Source organism: Mchenga conophoros, linkage group LG12 (genome assembly GCF_057382185.1).
Source record: "Mchenga conophoros isolate Kocher_MC1m ecotype Shallow Benthic linkage group LG12, M_conophoros_male_GT1.1, whole genome shotgun sequence".
NCBI lineage: Eukaryota > Metazoa > Chordata > Actinopteri > Cichliformes > Cichlidae > Mchenga > Mchenga conophoros.
The window spans coordinates 23566586-23588486 of NC_140537.1; the positions used below are offsets into that span (position 1 = coordinate 23566586).

General features: G+C 39.9%; 2 protein-coding genes across 7 annotated transcripts in view; both read left to right on the forward strand.

Annotated features, from left to right (window-relative positions):
• Positions 1-15472, forward strand: part of trim36 (tripartite motif containing 36) — a 32744-nt gene extending 17272 nt beyond the window's left edge. For all 6 annotated transcript variants that reach the window (XM_085294655.1, XM_085294657.1, XM_085294658.1 and 3 more), the window contains 8 exons: positions 447-584; positions 744-859; positions 1910-2031; positions 7405-7522; positions 7614-7819; positions 11235-11418; positions 11636-11749; positions 12167-15472. In XM_085294655.1, the coding sequence (XP_085150781.1) occupies positions 447-584; positions 744-859; positions 1910-2031; positions 7405-7522; positions 7614-7819; positions 11235-11418; positions 11636-11749; positions 12167-12536 (1368 nt within the window). In that variant the 3' untranslated portion in view covers positions 12537-15472. The remainder of the gene's footprint in view (positions 1-446; positions 585-743; positions 860-1909; positions 2032-7404; positions 7523-7613; positions 7820-11234; positions 11419-11635; positions 11750-12166) is intronic.
• Positions 15473-16799: 1327 nt separating this feature from the next.
• ccser1 (coiled-coil serine-rich protein 1) overlaps positions 16800-21901 on the forward strand; it is a 127440-nt gene continuing 122338 nt past the window's right edge. Inside the window, exon 1 of the mRNA XM_085294663.1 lies at positions 16800-16972. The gene's annotated coding sequence lies outside the window, so the exon portion shown is untranslated. The remainder of the gene's footprint in view (positions 16973-21901) is intronic.

The window sequence follows — 21901 nt, forward strand, 5'->3', positions numbered from 1 at the left end:
GCTCAACATACCCACGCTTTCAGTTTTGTAAAGGGCACTGGGTGTGTGAGCAATAGGTGATTGTTATGCTTTTAATTTTTCATTTTGCAATTGATGCTTCTGTCTCATTGAGTATAAATGGGAGTGACTTTTTTATGTTGTTCAAAACTAAACAGAGGCCTTAATTCATTCATGTTTGCTACTTATGTGTCGAACAATGGCTTAGATGAGATGAGTTTAAAATGTTGAATGTCTGCAGCTGAATTACAATAAAATGAAATGCGTACCGTCAAGGTTCATTCAACAGTCTCGAGTGGAAAAAGTGAGGAATCGATGCCCACTGCTTTGTTTTAAATGATCATAGTGGCAATGACTTGCACTCTGGCTGGCTTAAAGAAATGTCTGCTTATTGCATCTAATGAATACTGTTAGTTTAAGATGATGAGAAACTTGTCTTTTTCTTAAAGGAAAATGGCCAGTTAGCAGAGCGTCAGGCCAACGAGCACTTTGAGCGTCTGTTTGAGACTCTGCAAGAGAGAAAATCTGAGATGCTGAGGTCAATCGAGCAGTCTCGTAACCGTCGCATGGAGCAGCTCAGAGGCCAGGTGAGACTTTGATTTCTCTATCTCATGCGTCATATTTGCATGAAGTCCATAATAAGTACTTTGAACTTTTCTAGATGTTTAAAAACTAGCCTGACTTCTCAAGATGCTGTCACAATTGTAACAAACACTTATAACTGACTTATAAATGGTATTGCCCAGGTGGAAGAGTACCAAGGTATGCTGGAGAACAGTGGGTTGGTGGGCTATGCTCAGGAGGTGCTGAAGGAAACCGATCAATCCTGTTTTGTGCAGACTGCGAAGCAGCTGCATGTCAGGTATGCAAATTGGTGAGATATACATCTATATTTCATCTGTAGAGAGATTCACGTCCCTCAGCAGGTGCACATGGAAAGGTTCAGAAACCAGAAAACTAAAATCTTCACTACAGTCATCTGTTTAAAATGATAACATTTAGGATAAAAGTACAATAATAGAAATGATTGATAATGTAACAAAGCTTAGAGATGCAAATGGTGAGCAGTAAAAGCTGCCCGTATATAATCATCTGTATTATTTGTGAGGAAAGCTGCACTTTTGTGAAGGAATAGTTGAGCAGTGCACTTAAAGCAAATATGAGCTACAGAATTATGACGTTAAATACTGTCAAAGTGACAATTTATGAATAAAGTAACCAAGTATACATTCATTTTAAAAAATGAAGCTAAATATGATTGTTAGGGCTGTCCAACGATTACAATATTGAGTCGCATGACTGTGCATAGTTAATTAATCGCAAAAACTACAAATAACTTTAGCCTTTAGAGTTTGAAATCTGAACTGAATCATTAGTTTTTATTATTCTCTGGATGCCATAAGCAGGATTTTTGTCTGTTAGATTTGGTTTATTTTTGTGCTGCATTCAATCAGATTAAATGTTTGACTAAAATGTGTCACAAAGCCACGTGTTACTGAACCACAGGTTACCAAACTCAAGGACAGTTTAAAGAAGACTTGTGCCACAGTGCCAAGTCAGTGCTGTGTATCTCAGTATCCTCTCCTTTAAGCTCACTAATTGATCTCCTTGAGCAGCTTTTGTAAGCTAGAACCTTTTTTCGCTTACAGTCATGATAGGATGGTTTGTCCAGTTTACTCTTGACAAAGATTCAGCCTTTAATCCTTCATTGTGCTTATGAGAGACTGTATTAAAAATAGCCAGATGACCCCAGAGTACAGGACTGATTGAAAATACATTAGGGCAATGGGGGCACTCTGTCTGCTGTGAATAGTGTTGCTGTTTTGTGTCCTTACAGAAGTCTATAATTAAAAATCTTACCTTAATGATGAGGGTTTTTTTATTTTATTTTTTTATTATTATTATGTTTTAGGATCCAGAAAGCCACAGAGTCTCTGAGGACCTTTCACCCTGCAGCTGACCCCTGCTTTGATGAGTTTGTCCTGGACACATCCAGAGAAGAAATGCTGCTTAAAGAGATGTGCTTTGGTGGAGGTAAATGATTTCAGAGTAAAGGCAACACTTGGGTTGGCAGAAATGTCATTTATTGAATCATTTCTGACTTAAACCCTGTTTCAGTTGACTTTGATGCACTAAAAGGTGAATCTGTTTACAGGATGGTTTGCAAATATTGTTTTCAGGGGTTTGGTGTGCTCAGTCAAACTCATTTCTGGAAAAACTGTGGTAAACAGCGAGCTTCTTTATCGTGCTCAGCTGGAAAAAGTGATCCCATCAGTTCATGAAAGAAAACATGGTGACATTTATGCTTCTATTCATCTGTGAGCATGAAGACCGGCTTTGTTTGTGGCTCGTCCAGATCATGACAAAATGTGGCAATATGATGTAGAGCCCTGCTGTTGTATTTCCTTACAAATCAAGTTGGTTAAAACTTGAATAAGTTAGTTTTTTGTTGTTGCATGCAGAGCCATTCAAACTGTGCTATGCTAAGAGGTCAGAGGTCATTTGTAGGCAACCAAAATGAGAGCCGTGACTACACAGATTGTGGATGTTGGTGGTTTGTTCTGGTCTGCTGATTTATAAAGGCGTTTACTCTGTCAGAAAGCTGCTCAGGTAGAAGTTTCCCAGGGCTGAGAATATATATGCTTTCTTCAACCTGCATTATTCTGACCTATTTCAGGTTTGTCTTCCCACAGCCTCAAAATAATGAGCAAACAGTAAGTCATAGCAGACTGATCTCAAAGCAAGACCATAAAGCGCTCAAACAAAAAATGTCTTAAATATCTGATCAAGGTACGTAACTGTTCATTATCTAACAAGCTATGTGTACTTAACCTCTCTATATTGATTTGACAGATTTGTTTTTAAATCTGTTCACCCGTTTTGAGACTCAAAGGTCTGTGAAGGAGTGACCTGGATTATTTAAAGTGCATCCAGGTTATTGTGCAGGTTGCAAAAATGTCCTGCTAAGGAACTGCAAGTCATCACAAGCTCACTGAAAGGCCGGTCAGAGGCAACGCTAGAACCTTAAAAGATGATGCTCTTTGACATTTATCTGACACACAATATGTGAAGAAAAACTGGAGAAGCTACTCCGGCCTCAACTGCTACATCGAATCGCACTCCAAACTCAAATTCTGGTTCAACCCCATACGTTTCAGTCAGTCGTCCTAATTTATACAATTTACATCAGTATATCCAGAGATTTGAAAAAGCAAAGGGGACATCTTTGGCTTCAATGCCTCCCTCGAACTGTCACTAAAACTGAAGGAATGGAAAAGTGACACGGGTGTCACCTAGGAACCCAGTCTCCTGTTTATAAGAAGGCCCAGCTCCAGGCATTTGGCTCCAATCATAGACATGCCCAGGGAGACTAGTTGTATAATTGAAACAGCCTGTGTATCTGAGCAGTAAATGGTTAATAGACTGGTACTTGTATAACACTGTTTTACTCGTACTGAAGACTAGAAGCACTGCAAACTTGCATTCTTTCGAATGACCTCTGGTTGGGCAGAAAAAGTACTTCATACGCTGCAGGAAGGAGCGCTTTCGCAGATCATTCATCCCAACAGCAGTTACTCTATAACGCCTCAATCACAATGTCATAAGTCACTGGACATTGTGGAGATCCACAGTCACCACTTCATGCATAATGGACCTTCTATGTGTCTGGACATGTGCAGGTATATTTAGTGTGTAAGTGTGTGTACATGTCTGTACTTATACATATCAAATCACTTTTATTGTCACATCACATGTGCAGGTACATTGGTACAGCACGTGAGTGAAATTCTTGTGCGCGAGCTTCACAAGCAACAGAGTTGTGCAAAATACAATAATGTAAACAAGCAAAATACAAGAATGGCTACATCTGAAACTAATAAATATATGTACAATATATAATAGTATATGCATTTCTGGATGTGTATACTAAATATTTTTCTGTGTGTGTACACATATTTTACAAATTAAATAGAGTAAACAATAAATAAAATATATAAATTAAATATACAGAGTGAGACATGTGCAAAACAGTGGCATTACTGTACAATATCTATGACTTCCATAGGAATAGTAGTGGTAGAATAGTTAACTTTATAGTTTGTCTTGCATATTTCCACAACCATATCCATAATCACATACTGGATTTTGTGTGTGTGTGTGTGTGTGTGTGTGTGTGTGGTGCATTATCTTACTTATTTTATATTTATTGGTATTTTATTTGTATGTTCCTTCTATCTATACCTGAGCTGAGTTAATGCAAAAATTTCCCCACTGTGGGATCAATAAAGTCTTGTCTTATACCTGATTTCTCAGAAACATACTTAATAGTTTTTGTATGCATATAATCATCTCTGGTTCTGTCAACTTTACAACTAGCCACATTTTATTTATTTAAAAGGAGAGGGGAAAAAAAAGCAGCCATCAAAGTGCTCAGACTGCACAGACCAATAGCTGTCGTCATGGTAGCCAGCTCAGACGTTGTCTGACTTTCCTTAATAATCAAATTGGAGTTCAACACAGCCATGTTGTGACTCATGCTTTGACATTTGGCTCTGTTTGGGAGAGGCTCATTCCTCATGCGCTTTACTTTCTTTAATCTAACTTGACAACTTAATACGTATTAGTGACTGAGAGAAGGTGGTATTGATATTCTCCACCGCATATAGTGATGGTTAGTTGTGACAGGACTTTCAGTCATAGTTATGCAGTGACACTTGATTGGTGTTTGAGGCCATCCTGAAAACTGATAGCAGTTATTTGACAAGCTGCTTCGGTGGCAGTAAAGGCTTTAGGTCTGTCAGATGTTCTTTCAGACAAAGCGCTAGATGGTAAATATCGAGGGATTGAATGTTGATATTTATAGACAGCACTGAGGTCTCTCGGTGCTGTTCAGTGAAACGGCAACCGAACATTATTATTTAGTGCAACTAAATAGCTGGCATTTGTTCCAGTGACCGTTGGTGACATGAATTTGTGATTATGGGCTTTTGTTACTGCACTGAAGAGCAGCCCCGCTCGGTTTGTTGAAAATCAGTGATGTGAGACGTCTCAAAGGCTACCGCTGGCTCGGTGTAGACACTGAAGGAAAATGGTCTGTTTTTCTGTGACTCACGAAGAACGGTTGGATAACGATCTAGTTATTATCTCCTCTATAATCTGATTACAGGCCATCTTTAATTTACTGTGGTTAAAAACGATGGATACATAAAAATGTGTAGGAAAAGCTTTCTGTACAAAGGCCACAAGAGCAGAGAGCTGTGGATTCTGTTTTTTACAGGAGTAAAGGGGGGGAAGGTAATGCTGCTGGAAAACCTTTTTCTTTTTGAATAGTCAATGAAGCTGTTTAAAGACTTAAGCGAGTTTATATTTTTAAAGAAGTTACTTGCTTAGTCCTCGGCTTGATTTAAAAACGTCCTTTAAATTTCAGATTTGACTTTCTTTGTATAAAGTGTTGCCTGTGTAGCAGTGATGCATTTTCTTTTTTAGAAAAGTGCTGCATGCAGCAGTTTGGCGGCAGCCTTTTAATCTAAAGGCCTGCAGGAGCCAGCTTAGTCCAAGCCTATGAGATAATAAGCTGTGAGTGCGCCTGTATACTGCAGTAATTACATTTAAGGAGGTTTAAAAATGACTGCATTATTGGCAGATCCTCTCCTTCATCCTTGTACTGTACTTGACTGCGTTTTTAAAAACTTGAGACAAGTGTTTTTTGTTCAGTGCTTGTGTCTTGTCCATGTTTTCTAGTGCACTCGTCATCCTTTGGATAACGATGCGTTTGTGCTCACTCCTTTTAACCCAGCTATGGCCATACTGTGGCGTATGAACCCCCCCAAAGGAAAAAAAGCTCTGCTTAAGAGGATGTGAAAGACTGCTTTGTCTCAAGTGTAAATGCCCGTTTGTGGTCAGCTTCAAACTGGAGTTTCTGCTAAACATCAGACTATGATCAGAGGTCTCAACATTTCATGTCTCTTAAAGGATGTTTTTCATGTCAAAGCTTAAAGATTTTGAAGTGGGAGCTGTTGAAAGTCCAGTGCAGGGAGCAGGGGAATGATAAAGAATATGAGTCGGAGCAGCTCCCTGCAGTGTAAGCTGTAATGTACATGATCAATAGTGTTTCTTCCGAATCACTGAACGAGGGCTTCCTGCTGAGTCGGATGGCTGACTGCCCCGTTTGGTCCTCACTTGTTTGAACAGGTGAAAACATAAAATTTTATTTGTCAGGGTAGCAGATGGCTTTGATTTTTTTTTTTTTTTTTTAAAAAAAAAGAAAAAAAAAAAGAGGGCCTGTGGTGGTTACTCTTTACTTTCCCTAGTTAATGCTAATCTACATTAAGAATGCTTAATACATTGTGCTTTAAGATTACACAAGCTCATAAAGGAGAGCTGCCTGGGAGAAGTAAATTGGGGACTCGGGATTAGCAAAGTGACTTTGAAAGCTTAACAGCAGTGGTGACACTGGTCAGTGAGGGGGATCTACTATTGTGGGGAAAAGATGACAAAAATGGGAAGGATTGAAAACTAGAAGGGGGAAAAATATAACCAAAGGGATGAGGGGAACTCTCACTGGGAGGATGATGGAAGTATACAGAGAAATGCTTTGATCTTGGAGAGGAGCTGTGACCTACATGGATGCAGTAATTTGATTGTTTCTGGAGGAAATAAATTAGCTGAGGAGTGTAACTGAGGGAATCCTTCAAGGGGTTTGTCCTCTAGCATAAGCCAGAGGCAGTATATATATGTAGGTGAATGTAAAGCCATGGAGAGATGGGTTAACAACACAAGCAGGAAATTGAAATGACTGTTGAGAAAATGGATGGGGGAAAAACAAAGTGCAGTAAGGGAAAGAAGCTGAGTTGGGTGTAAGTGCATTTCCTGGCTGTGAGTCTGGGAAAAACTCTTAAGCTTCATTATGCAAGATAGTCCATTGTCCTGAGTGGATAGTCTTGATCCCGACAAAGCTAATCTTAGCTATACTTGCATTGCTTCATTTGCTTAAGCCCAAGCTATGTAGCTGAAATACAGGGCTCAGCGTGATTAGAATGAAAGTAATTTGGCTGCTATTGCTGTGTATTTTTATTTTCTTAAATTCATATGCGTCTTTCATCTCTTTAGGTGACTGTAAGTTGCTGTTATCTAAATAAAATTGAATGGTCTGTTGTCTTGCAAATCCTAAATCTTCCAGAACTACGGTCTGCCATGTGAGATTTGTTTTTAAATTTGGACAAAACAAGCTCTTCCCCAGATTTGTCATTGTTTTGAAAATCTTCATAACAGATGTTAAATGCTATATTTTACAGGCTTTCCTGGTTGCAGTTTGTTTACTTGTTGTTTGGCCTTAGTTGTTGTTTCACCTGATTATACTGACTGGTTCCTTTGCTCTATTCTTTACACTTTCTTCCTCTTCTCCAGTTCCAGACCCACCTCTGATTGACCTGTCCAATAGCAGAGTCTATAATGAGGCCTCAATCTGCTGGAGGCTCTCTGATGACCACCTACCTACTGATCACCACATGCTTGAGTACCGCAGGTGAGTGCAAGCATGACTTTGGGAGTAGAGGGATGTGTAGCGCCACGGATGAGTTGCAGATACTTGAAGGAGAAATATAATTTTTCTCCAGACTTGGAGGCCCAGGCCAGTCCCCATCCCAGGAAGATGGTGAGGACAATGGTGTCTGGAGGGCCACAGACAGAGTGTACGGCCCCAGCACCGTGGTGTGTGACCTGGAGCCTGACAGTCTGTACTCCTTCAGAGTACGAAGCTGCAGGAACTCCATGTTCAGCCCCTACAGTCCTGAGGTCACCTTCCACACGCCACCTGCACCCGGTAAGCCTGAGACGCATGATTTATTCCAATTAGTTAAAAATTAGTTGCATTTCCCCTTCAATCCTGTGTTGGTTCTTCTGCTGGAGACGGAAGAGTAAAAGTGTTAAAGAATGTGGTGACTTACTCAATTCAAGCTGTTGTTTGTTGTTGATGCCGAGCTCATTAATGACTTGCCACGCTGACTACTGGAGGACCAACCCCTGTTATTGGGCCTCTTTCTGGCAGCAGCTAAGCTTTTTCTATCCCCTCTAGTTCTCAAAGCACGTCTGTGCTGAATGCTGTGCTCGACTTTAGGGAGATTATAAAATGATGGATGCTCCACTGTTTTTAAAACATTTTTGAATTTCCTTACAGCATGCAGGATGGAGGTAATGAAGCAGAGTGGTGGTGCAGTTTATCACCATAGTAATGGCTTTTGTTTCAGATTGCTGAAACCAATATAGCTTTTGTCTGTGTGCGTGGGAGTGGATGGCATGTCAGCTTGGAGAAGAAACCTGCAGTTGCATCTGTTGCTGGCATTCTTAAGCTTTCCTCAAAGATGCAAGGTGGAATTCATTAAAAAGGATTATCATTTCCAGCCATCTGCTGGGCTTGAATTCAAATGGAGCCTTCCCAGTAAGGGACTGTATCACTTTGATTTACATCCTGCTTGGAAGGTGTTAGTCTCCTCACTTTGGGCTGTTTTCTCTGGGTGTATGCTATAATTTCAGGAGGTTTGCAGAGCCTTTTTTGTAATGAGTCATCCTTAAAATCTGATAATCTCCAGGCTCCACCACTCCGTCATGCCAGGAGCCTGTATCAAAATCAGCTGTAAACATGTTGCATCCCCCTGTGATCTGATAGGCCTGCGTTTTGATTTGCAGATAAGTGTTGGTATTTGTGGTGTTTTGTTGTGCGATCGGAGCGTCCACATTCCTGTGCTGTCTGGTTCGTGTGAGTCTGAATGGATGGACTCTGTGTGCGTCAGTAATGAGGTGGAATTTCAAGCAAGGGAGGCAAAAATGCAAAAGACAAAACCTACACCCTTGTAGCTCCTGCAAGGAGCTGTTTATGATGTAACAGCTTCAGTTTAAGACAGCCTGATGTTCCTATGAGATGCTAACACTCTGCCCCCAGCCAAGCAGGTGACTGACATGTCAAACATTGACATGTCAGTCACCTGCTTGGCTTAAACTTGGCTTGGCTTAAACTTTGCCTGTTCTAAGTGCTCATAAGTTGATATTTACATGAATTTGATTTAAAATGATTATTAAAAAATGGTTACCTGGAAACTAATTTCAAGCTGCATAAATTGTATGAGCTATCGTTTCTTTAAAGATTTAATAAATGGATGGTAGCATCCATGTTTTATTAGGAATTTTGAATAATGCTTCCATCCAGTGTTGTTCCTATTTGCCCCCTGGCTGTGGCAAGAAAAATGCAGACGGGCCTGTCGGACATCTAGCTTCAGGAGCAAAAGCATAAAATATCTGTAAACCAATGACATGATTGTTGTTCTTAGCAAACCTGACTTGTCAGTATTTTTTTTTACCTGGTTACTCATCAGTGTTGCATCATATTTTTAAAGAAGGATGAGCCATTGACACCAGTTACAGAACCTGTTTATTAATAAAAATTTACTTATGTTGATTTATGATTCAACTGTTTAGTGAGATCAGGGAAACCTTAGACCCACTGATACCCAGATCGATAACAAACATAATAATTGGTCATTGATTGGAAGTAGTAGAAATAAGTTTTTACATTTTTACTTAACTGAGTTTTCTAATTAAATCGACTTGGGGAAAAATAAGAAATCCAGTCTGAGACATGGGTTCTTGCACCTGCCTTATGTATCGAGGGAGTTGCAGCTGTTATGTTCTGCAATATTTCCTCCGTATCTTCCACTAAAACTGTACTTAATGAGGACAGCACAAACTGTTTCTTTAGAAATGGTATGGACAAGCACAAAGCATATTGGCCCTTTTTTTTTTTTTCTTTTTTTTTTTTTTTTTTCCCCCTCCCCATTATGGGGTGCTGCATTCTTTAGGGCTGGAAGAACAGATGGTGGTTTCAGAATCTGGGTTAGAGAAGGTGTGGAGGAGGGGGGGGGGGGAGGATTTGTACTAATGGTTAAAGATGACCCTTTATGTCAGACAAATTCCTCAAACCCCCCCCCCCCCCCCCCCAGCCTTATACTTCTGCATGATGTCACATTCATTGTTGACGTTACAGTACAAATAGTTGCTTCTGACTCATGCATCCAATGTCTGGAGGGAAAAGTCGCCCTGTGTCACTGTGTATGTGGAATCAGTAGTTCAAATAATGTCAGATGTAAATATCTGATATCATGTGTGTGTGTGTGTGTGTGTAATGGATGTATAGTCTACAGACTGTCTTTAGTTTTTAACCCCTCAGCCATTAAAGGCTATGGTATTGCAGTCGGTGGATGGGTGGGAAACATGGACACTCAGGTTTGTGAATGCGATAACTTGAAAATGAAGCGACACAGAACCTTTTATAAGTTGATACCGTGGGCATTTCTATTGCAAGTCTTGGACAAATCTGCATCTCAGTGAACTTGAGGCTAAGGTCAGATGTTTAGAATCTGAAAGTTTAGTGAATGCGATAACTAGACAAGGATTTCACCTAGGGGTTTGAACTTTTGGTGTATAACCCTTTAGTGGAATTTCTTGGATGTCAGGGTGCACAGAGAATATTGAATTCTTTATATAAAATCTAAAGAATGGAAACAGCTCAGGTCACTTTGCATACATATTTCAACATCAGCGATACAAAGTTTATCATACTTGAAAATGGGAATCTACCAGCTTGTGTGCAATATTTGAAACAAATGCAAAGCTAAATAAGACTGCATAAAACTCCTGTCTCGTTGTCTTTTCACACGTTGGGTTAGCTTATACAAACATGATCATCATGCCCTAGTTGTTTAAAGGACTTCCCTAGACGCATGCTAATTAACTAGGTTTTCCCCAGTGTAGGCCTCAGATTGGAGAGAATGGCTGAGTGAACCGGCATAATCATGTTAGCTTGTATGTATTCTGGTGCATGGTAATCATGGCCTTTGGCCTTCAGACTATTTATAGAATACATTTGCAGCCAGATGAGAAATATAGGACATGGTTTCATTAGACTTCTCTGTCATGGTGTTATGATGATGGTGGTACTTGTAGTTCTTTATGTACATTTTAAGATTGTATTATAGCACCCTCTTGTGTCAGTCTTTGTCACTTACCCAGTAACAGAATAGAGAAAATATTCCCTTTTTATGTGAGCTAAATGCTCAATAAGGACTCTTCTTCTGAAACTGGGTCTGTTTGTCCCATTCATATTTCTGATTTCCATGTACTCCTCTTTGTTCACCCTTTTTATGTCCCGCTTATCTAATTCTTCTATTCTGTCTTTTTGCATGCAGTGTTTGGTTTCCTGTTCAGTGACAAGTGTGGATTCAGCACGGAGAGGCTCATTCTAAATAAGAGACGGGATACTGTGGAGAGCGTAGCCGGCATGGCCTTCCTGCTCGCAGCCGAACGTGTGCAGACAGGCAGCTACATTGGACTAGATTACATAATTGGGGACACGGGCATCTCTCAGGGAAGGTATGCAAAACACAAACAACCAACACTGGGACTTGATACAAAAATCTCACTGAGCAGTAGATTTTGTTTCGTCAGTGCAAAGTAGGTTTAATTGCAAAATCTTCTGCCAGTTCCCAGGTTTGGTACAAATGAGCCCATTAGTGAATGAATGGGCAAACTGGTCATCATAACCTCCTCTTTCTGAGGTGAAAAAATTGCATTTTTATTTTTTTTGCAGACATTACTGGGCCTTTAAGGTGGAACCATACTCCTACATGGTTAAAGTTGGCGTGGCCTCCGACACAAAGCTGATTGAATGGTTTCACAATCCGAGAGATACAAGCAGCCCAAGGTATGTGCAGCCATATCCCCCCCCCCCCCCTTATGTTTCTATAATCTATAGGCATGTGGTCTACAGGTGACAAATCTAACCATAACAAATGCAGTATAGCGCCAAGTGTATTTGAGCCATACCTAATCCTGTGACGCAAGAGAACCAGTATAAACTCTTAAAGAGCTTATTGAGACGAAGCTTGGCCTTTTCAGCAAATTAGCCCATGTAAAGGAGAACATTACATAATGCAAATAAATTTGACTTCTATGGTAATTATGTGACGCATGCAAATTGATAAGGACCAGGCAGTGTTCAGACAATGCTTAGATGTTTCCTCCAGATCAGTTGCCTGAAATTCACAAGTTCATCTAATAAAGTTCTGCATAAACTTTCCAAGTGCAAAACAAATCTTTACCGGTACCTTCCTTTTACCAGGTATGACCACGACAGCGGGCACGACAGCGGCAGTGAAGATGCATGCTATGAGCTCTCCCAGCCCTTCACCCTCGTCACCTTGGGCATGGGCAAACTCATCATCCCGAAGTCTTCTTCAACGTCTAGCTCTTCCACAGCAAACGCACAGTCAGCTGACCCCGGCAGCCGCATCCTTCCTATGCCCCAGCGCTTGGGCATATGCCTTGATTATGACGCGTGCCGAGTGTATTTTTACGACGCCGACACTATGAGGTGCCTTTACGAGAGGCAGGTGGATTGTTCGGGAACAATGTATCCGGCTTTTGGCCTCATGGGCAGCGGCAAGGTTCAGCTGGAAGAGTTCCTAGCCAGTAAGAGACTGGCCTTCTAAGGAGTGCATTAAGCCTGGAATCCATTTCATCTTTAGTGTGTTCTGGGAAGAACAGGTTTTATTGACAGGGTGATGGAATACAATTCAGACCATTTTTGAAGGTCAAATCAGGCAGATGTGATTAGGGCACTTGGTCCTAATGTGGAAATGGGATCCCTGCCAGGGACTGGCCCCCCCCCCCCCAGTATTGGCATGTATAATGTATTACCCACACGAAGATAATTACGCTGAGTATCAGTGTCTGCATACAGAGGTCTTCGGTAGTCCGTATAGATGTAAAAGGTCTTCTCCATATACCAAAGTCTCTGGATCTGGTAATTGTATTGGACCTGGTTTTATGATGAACTGCTCAAACTGAGTCTTTTAACATTAAACGCCTTCGATCTTCCTTTCCTTATTTTTTTTTTTTCTTTTTTCAGGTTTCGGTTTAAATAGTGTTTGTTTCAATTAGTGGGTGGTTTGTATTTGCTTGTTTTCTGTAACCATTTACGTTAAGGTAGCAGCATAGGTGTAGATATATTAGTGGACCTGAGAGCCTGGTAGCTAACTGAAGCTGGCGCCTTTGTGCCTTTTTTTTTTTTTTTTTTTTTTGAAATGGATGAATTAGTTCTCTCTAGCAACCAGATGTTGACATTAAATACTGGATGTGAGGATTTGGTGTCGGTACAGTTGGATCAGACACTGGCCTCGTAGATATTAGAACTTATTTACTCTTTGTCACAAACGCTACTCCTCCTCACACTTATGTTTAGCTGTTTTTGCACAATAAAATGAGTCTTGCACAATAAATTTTAGTCTTCACAGCTGGATCACTACTTAGCGTAAACGTTGCCGATATACAGCTATCAGTACACTCTCACAGCTACCTTCACTAACAGATATAAACCCTGGAGTATTTACTGTGATTTGAGACTTTTTGTGTTTCCTGTTTTGTTTTGTTTTTTTGTTTTTTGCTTTCACTTCTGTTGCACAGCACAATTTGACTTTAAACACCATAAAACTGTCAAGGTATCAGAACACCAGGTGCTTACTGTTTGACAGCTGCAAAGTCACAAATGGCTCTTCACCACTGATGCAGTGCCAGTTCTACTTTGGTGCTTTTGAGAACCAGCATAAGCTTTGACATATTTGATGCAAATGTTGCATGGCATTACATAAAAGTTGGGTCTTTTTTTTCAGCCTACATCTGTGAATCACCTAACTTTCTTGCAGTAGTGCCTTTTGTAGCCACTTACTATGAATCCAAACTTGGGGCTAGCTTTTAGGACCCAGTAGTGCTGTCTAATTCAAAGGCATGGAGCTAGTTGTAGACTAGGCACTGCTTTGGTGGAAATAAAGCATATTAGCCAAAGCTTTTTTTTGGTTCTGGTGCTGACTTGATTGCAACCCACATCTTTGTGGCCTCACAGCCTTTAGTTTCAGAAAAAAAAAAAAGACCTAGCTCTTCAGGTTCTTACAAAAAGTGCTATCACAAATTGCACTGTTTAGTAGCTATGCTGTGTAGCATGTGTCGCTATCAGATGCCAGAGTGGCTGATTGGTTTTTTTTTTTTTCAAAGAGCACACTAGACTGTTCAATAGGAAACCACATTTGTTTTTTGTATACACGCATACTGTATGTGGTTGCACCTGGGTTTGCTTGTACATGTGTGTATATATATTTTGATTTCTGGAGGGTTAGGGTCGTCGGTGTGTGTGCGCGTTTTCTCAGGTTTCTGGCCTCGATTGAGGCTCAATGCTACCTACCTCTGTCCATCAGGCCTGGAAAACCTTAACTACTGTACCTTTCCTTACAGAAACTAGTTTGATTTGATTTACAGCTGTCCACCTAACAGTGCAGTATCTGCCTTCTTTCATGTCACGTAATAAGCTGATTGCTTGTGTTTGCTTTTTAATTCCATGTACAGTTTAATCAAGAGTATATTATTTTGGGTGAAATTAAGTACACAAATGTTCATATAATCGGTTGGTGTTTTGCTTGTAGATCACTTTTGATGGAAATTACTGTAAGCAGATGTTACCTGGTTCAGTTGCCTTTTTTGGGAGACATTCTTGTTTTGGGTCTTAAAAACATGAAATTTGCTCTTAATTTTATCTGGATAGAAATTTTTAGTCTCAAGGTGAAATATTTAATTTCTCTTATGGTGCAAAGTTTTATATATATAATTTTTTTTAAATTCCCCCCCCTTAAATGTTTATTTTCACTTGAGTCCTCAACATCTTTGTAAAACACTTCTATGCATTTATGAATTGGCAGTGCAGCTTTTATGTTTTATTTCCATCACAGAATGTATTCTTAATCACAGAACAAACTGAATGTCTTCAGGTTCTTAATTTTTCCTGAGTATGTAGTTGTTCCACTTGAGGGTCACAGCACACTCATGTAGTTTATAGCATCCTGATACAAGACCTGTAATCGCAATACCACAGCTGACTCTACATTAAACTGCATCCTAAATAAGGTTTTTTGTTCTTTTTGCTTACAAATTTAGAACCAAATATTTTTGAAGGCTGGCTCTCAATCTAATTCCAAGCTAGCACTTTAAAAATCTGTAGCATGTCAGCAAATGTTTGGCTCTGCAGGTGTGTGTGTGTGTGTGTATAATGGGTGTGCAATATTATTGGGCTGCAGAACTGAAGAGAACACTAAAATTTGCACTGCTAACATTTTCTAGGTTTTGTGGTTTTAAGAAATTGGGCTTTAGCTTGATGCAAAGTAAATGTTGAAACTTTCTTTTGTAAGTGCAACACTGAGATTTTCTATCCTGTATATCGGTGACAGTGCATTTCTTTAGAGAACTGTATGTGGTGTGTAAATGGTGGATTTCTGTGTGTACCACGTTAAAGATTTGTCATACTTTGCTCTGATTCATGTAAAGGCTACACTTTAATTTCTTGTGTGGGGATTTCATGAAATAAAGGCTGTTTTTAAAAGCAGATTTTCTTGTGATCTTTATGTATTTATACAGCTGTGTGGTTACTTTTGTGCGTATTACAACTGCTGAATGAATCGAACATTGTTCCAGTTACCAGACTTAAAATGTTCTTCAGCATCATCACAAGTCCGGTTACAGTTAAGTCTTCATACTTTACAATCATACTGCAAACAAGATTTTATGTTAATCTAGATATAGTATGCATTGCAATCAACATTTGAGACTGAACCACAGAATTTGGATAGTACGGCCAGAATATGACAAACTTGAAACTATGGATCCATCATGCTCGTTGTGTTGGGGTTTCTCGGTCCACTTTGGGCCCTTAGTATCAGCTAAACATCACTTAGACACCAGTCTTATCAGAGTGTTATTGCTGACAATCTTTACGGCCACATTTTAACCATTTTCTGATGTGTACATTTAATTTGAGCTTTGTGACAGAAACTTCGATGAAACTGGTTTCTTGAATGTGAAAATGAGGTAGCTGTACTCGAATGGCCTCCAGTCTCCAGATCTGTCCAACAGAGCGCCTTTGGAACGGGAGATTAACATCATACATGTGCAGCCGACAGATCTGCAGCAACTGTGCGCTGCTGTCATGTCAGTATGGACCAAAATCTCTCAAGGAACGTTTCCAGCACCTTGTTGAAGGTACACCACAAGAAATTAAAGCTCAGGTGTGTTTATTTAAAAAAAAAAAAAAAAAAAAAGTGTAACCCAGTACTAGCAAGGTATGTGTCAGAGCCAGCATGTGTGAATCCTTTTGATAACCTGCACACTTTGGCCCACCCCTGATGATGATAATAATAACTGATCAGCTCATTCTCCAGTATCTAACAGTTTCACTTCTGAATTTTCAAGCAGGGCTGTATCCAAAGATGTACTGAAAATATATTTTTAGTGGCCTTTACCCTCATTTCGAAATGCTTTATTTTGTAAACGTCGTGCATTTCTCTTTTTTTCAGTCTTTTCTTTTGTCTTATCTGTGCAATGATACTTCAATTCCCATGTGTTAGCAATAATAAAATTGAAAAAACAAAACATAGCCTTCACATTTTAGCACACAAAAAATAACAAGTAGTCATTTAGGAAACCAGAACCCTGCAATCCTGGTATTTAGTGGTTTCTGACTATAAGGGCACACATCAGGATTCTTTTCTCTTTTTCTTGTGGTTGAATTCGCCAAAGACTGAATCGTCCAATCATCCACCTGCAGGAGGATGCTGGTCTGTGAGGGTATTGGAGGAGGAGGAGTACGGACGTCACGTTGTCCACGCTCGCTACCCGTCGTCGCAACGCGGAAGCGACGAACGAGGAAAGGGCGAATCCACGTCACTGAGGTGTCATATTGGCGTCAGTGCAACACAAGGTGCTACCTATCCCAGATATTTTCATTCATGTAGGTTATAATAACTCGTATGACCACAAAGCGAAGGTATATCCATCTGTTTGTGCGCCGGAGGGGGGCCTCGGTGGAGACTCCGGGATTCCTCTGAAGGTAAAATACGCACATTTGTGTGTTTGTCCGCTACCTGCTAGCCAGCCTGACCGGAACCACCGGACGGAGCCTGCCGCTGTATTTCCTCCGGACACCGCTGACCATTGCGGAGTAGAGAAAGCGATTCCCACTGCTTTACCGATTCAGCGTCGTGGTGGCGATTAGCGCCAGCACTTCAGTGTCCCGGTCTCGGTTAGCTAGTCGGGATTTAAGGCTTCACAAGGCTTCAGAGCGTTGTTGACGTTTTCGGTTTGACAGTTGTCGGCGCCCCGCTGAGGACCTGCTGGCTTCACTCATTTACATCCACAATTCTTATCTTAATGCAAATAATTTACAATCAGAAGCAGCTGCAGGCTGATTCACGGGCACAATAATAAATGAGCAGGGTGCTCTGAGCAGTTGTGAGAAGTGCAGGTTAAACTGTAACTACAGACGCTGAGGCCCATTCATTGTTGTGATTTTGAGCCCATCATCATCAGCAGCAGCAGATCTAAGAAGCATGTAATTCAGCAGAAGCTTAAAGGACCACAGCATTCATTGCTGGAGCTCATGAAAGCAGTTGTGAAATGCCTCCTGTGGCCTCAGGGTTATCTAACATCGCTGCTTCACCTTAATAGAAGCTTTATTATTGTGCGTGGTTGGCACACAGCGATGGTCTGTGTTGGTAGATGGAAAAATCCTTATTTTGGCATGATGTGCAGCACTGTTTACAACAGTATTTTGTGATCATGGCTCCAGTGATCCCGGTGCAGTGTATCACACTCCTATAAAAATGTATGTAATAGAGTGTAAGTGTGTTGCGGCTGAACTGCTGGATATTACAGGGTTATTAAAGTGTTATAAGTTGCTTGTGAGTGACACAGTTATAACATCATTCTGTTGCTGTTCATTCAGTCGATTTGTTTGCTCACATATTACTTCTATGCTTCATTAATCCTTCAAGTTTCCTATATGTATCCTGTTTGCATTCTATCCACGATACACTCACATGTCTTCCCTATTTAAACATTTACTGTCCAAATATCAGGCTGACGTTTATATAACAAGTTGCTTAGTTTATGTTAGGATATGTTTGCAGACTGCACTTTACTAATCTTCCATTCACTCTAGCAATGGTGACGGATTACAGTTCTCAGTTCCATTCATGGTTAAATTGGCATCCTATCGCTTAAGATTGTTTTTTGTTTTCTCCACATGCCCTGGCTTGTGGGAAAGAGGTGTGTGCGTCTATTAAATATTATCAACACAGACAGTCAGAAGAAGCTAGATGAGATAGACTGATAAAAGACTAGTTATAACCTTGGCTGTATCACTAGATTATTTGTAATGTAGCACTATAGCTTGTAGTTCAAATCCAGTAGTATTTATGTTTTTCAGCATGGAGGTATTTGCTAAAAAATATGGGAATGTTTTTCTTTGATAACACTGTCTACAGCAGCATTGCAGCCTGCTTACTCCTTCTATGAAAACACACGCTTTTCAAATAGCACTCCTTCCCTGCAATCTTTCATTACATTGAATAGAAGAGTATGGTTTGCATTAACTCTAACATGTGGTTATGGTTTTCAAAATTATCGCACCCAGAACCTGTTTTATAGGAAACACCCATTTTTCACACCCTATACACACCTATTATTTCAAACCGATGATCATGTAGAGTATCAGTGTAAAATTACTCTGAGATGGGAGGGTGTCTTTGTGGCATTGTCTGCTGATTGTTAACTATTGTTGTAGGGTGTGTCGATAAGATGCCAAAAACCACAGAGCGCTGCATGAGTAAAGTTCTTCATTCTGTTTTGGTTTATTTGAGGATTGTGATTTTAATGCATCACTATTGTTACATGGAGTGAAGGCCGCAATGACAGAAAACGTAACCTGTCATGTGTTTAATTTGGGAAAACTAGAGCTGGAGATCTAGAAACGTGCTTAGAAATCTTTCTTCTCCAATTCAAGTAATTCTTGATTTAAGTGAACATCTAAGCGGACAGTTATATAGAAGCAACGCCAGCTCACAGCAAAACGAACACTTTGCATTCAGCTCAGCAGCTCTCAGACTAATTGCAAAGCAAAGGGGAACTCAGATTAGGTGAGGTTTTGCTTCCTTTTTTGTAGGTAACCTCGCTTCATGAGCAGTTACTGATGAGTTTAGTCAAATGCCTGAGTGTCTGTTAGCTCTTTTGAGCCTATAATGTAATTTTATGTTAGATTATAGATGACAGCATGATTATAATAAAACAATGCTTCCAAAGGTAGTATTGAGTGAGTGTATATTTGACATTTTCAGCCCCTGTAAAGTCTGACAACAGGTTGTTTGCCCCTATTGTTAAATGAGAGAGGCGTTCTCAATCTGATTTAATCTGTCTAATTGGTTGTCTTAATCGGTTAGCCCAGAGTACTATGACCAGGTCAAATGGCTGTGTGGTGGGTTGAAAATCTAAAGCTACTAAACTGTTGGCTAATCTGAAAAGGAAGCGTTTGATACGGCTGGTGACCGCTCTGTCTTGACTTGCACGAACAGCTAGATGTGATCGAGGACAGACCCTAGCCTAATACGTGTGCGTGTGATATTAACGCCGTTGTTTGGCAGTACTATTTATTGACTTCCTCTCTCTCTTCCTTTTCTGTTTTATACGTTGCATTGAGTTAAATTGTAATTTAAAATTTGCATCACATTTAGAATATGAGAACATTTATTTTCAGGTAGGTGACGCTAATAATACACCACTTCAGAGTGGAGAGTGTTAATGTAAGCTTATTAGGCAGAGATTGAAAACAAAACACTTCAGGAGCTCTTAGAGAGGTCGGCTCTTCAATAGTACAGGGACTGCATAGTCACTGTTACGCTTACTGAGTGCAAAAAAAACAATGACAGGAGTATTTGCTCAAATGAAAGCCTTCCTTTATGACTCAAAAAGGGGAACTTTAGTCAGTTCCTACTAGCAGTGGGGCATTGTGTTTACTCAGAGACTCTCTTTGTAAGGTCATGTGAGGAACATTGTTGTAGGCTGACGCTCTAATTTTGTATTCTCAACAGCCAGTGCAGGTGAGAGGGTGAGCTATAGGCCAGGAAGTTATGGTTGGCCATGAGTTGTACTGGTGCTGTTATATTTTTTTTCCAAAATTCTGGTCTTTCCTATTTTGTTCTTTTCCATGTTGTGCTTTCAGTCAGTGGCTGATTTATTAGTGCTTGTGAAAGCTACATAGTAGTTTATAATGTATGGATAATCTGCACCACTGCAAACACATAGAGGTTCAGCGCGTAAAATCTATAAATCCATTACTGAATTTTTTTAGGGGCATTTTTTCCCCTTTATTTAATAGTGAGAGGAGAAAGACCAGGGGAACACACACACAGTGAACCACTAAAGAGCCACAGGTCATTTCAACCATATTGCGTATGGCTGAAGGTGATACTGGACGTCATTTCCTTACCCCTCCTAATTCAAGTGCAGAATCCTAGCTATGGTGGTCAATGTAGGATAAACAATTAAGTGAAGCTTGCTTCTGTGATACCGAGGTGAGCTTTGAGGATACGCTGAACTTTTCTGTTGTTAAGCGCAGAAAAACCTCTGTTAGCTGCTGTTAGCATCTGTTAGCTGCTGTTAGCATCTGTTAGCTGCTGTTAGCATCTGTTAGCTGCTGTTAGTCTCTGTTAATGAAACATTTTTTAAAGTTGAGATACTTAGTGGATAAAGTCTCGTATAATGTGGGAACGTAATTAAATTGTTTATTAGAAGGAAAGTGTATATTTATGAGTACAACATTCTTTTTTCTATCAAATGACCTTAAAAAATGAACTTACTGTATCTGTAAATAACTGTGCTAAGATTTGATCTTTTTCTAGTACATCCATACAAAAAAAAACCCCTGAAAGAGCGCTTAGGATATTTTGTAACTCTCTCTTCTTCACTTCTTTCCATTCTGTGTTTGTCTGGCTCTCCCCTTGGGTTAGGTCTGTCTGCACAATTTAGTTGTCAAGTAAATGTTAATTGCAATGTGTGAAATGTTAAACAGAAATCAACCCTCCAGGTCTCATAGCAGATCTAATAATAGTCACGTAAAAACTTTCTTTACACATGCACTTCCAAGTGAAAATGACGTTTTGGGGCAATAAAGAGCCTTTTTTACTGTTTGATCTTATGAAATATGAGATGTATCAGAGCAGCAGTTTTTTTTGTGAGACACGCCAGATGACTTTAAAATAGGGATGCGCTAAAAGTGAAGTTCTCGGCTAGTATTGATGTTTTTAAAAAAACAATTTGTCCAGTAGCCGATGCCAAAACAGATGTTATTTTTTGGTTTTCTTGTTAGTTTAATCCACTTTTGTGCTAGAGAGAAACAAAGAAATTCTCATTATAAAAAAATAATTGAACTATTTTAAAGTCTTTCACCCCTTCATCCCTCCTGTCTTCAGACATTTAGCAAGCCCTGAATTGATGTGGCTCAACAGATGAACATCGACTGCTGCTAGCGCTGAATGTTATCTGACAGGCTGATGACAGACAAAAAGGTCTTTTACACCCAGAATACCTGCTTTACCGAATGAAAAATACTGCCTCTCATTCTGTGAGATCTCACACCTTTGTGAGAGTGTTAGATCCGTCTTTGTTCACATGTACTGATGTACAATATACAGAAGTACACTTCAGCTAAGCCCCTTCAGTATGCTGGGTGTATTCAGACTTGACAACCACTTTATTTGTATGGAATAAATGTGAAATCAGATTCTGTTTTTGCCTCTTTTGAGCTCTTTTGAGGCAGGTGTTTGATTAAATTTTTCCATTAGAGAAAGTTCACACATAGACAGTAGGAGAAATGGTGTAAACAACACTGTTTTGGTTTAAGGAGTCATTTCACATGCCCGATTTGGGAAAAATCTCTTAAGTATGACACTTTTTCCATATCAGAATGGGTAAAGATGCAGCAGGA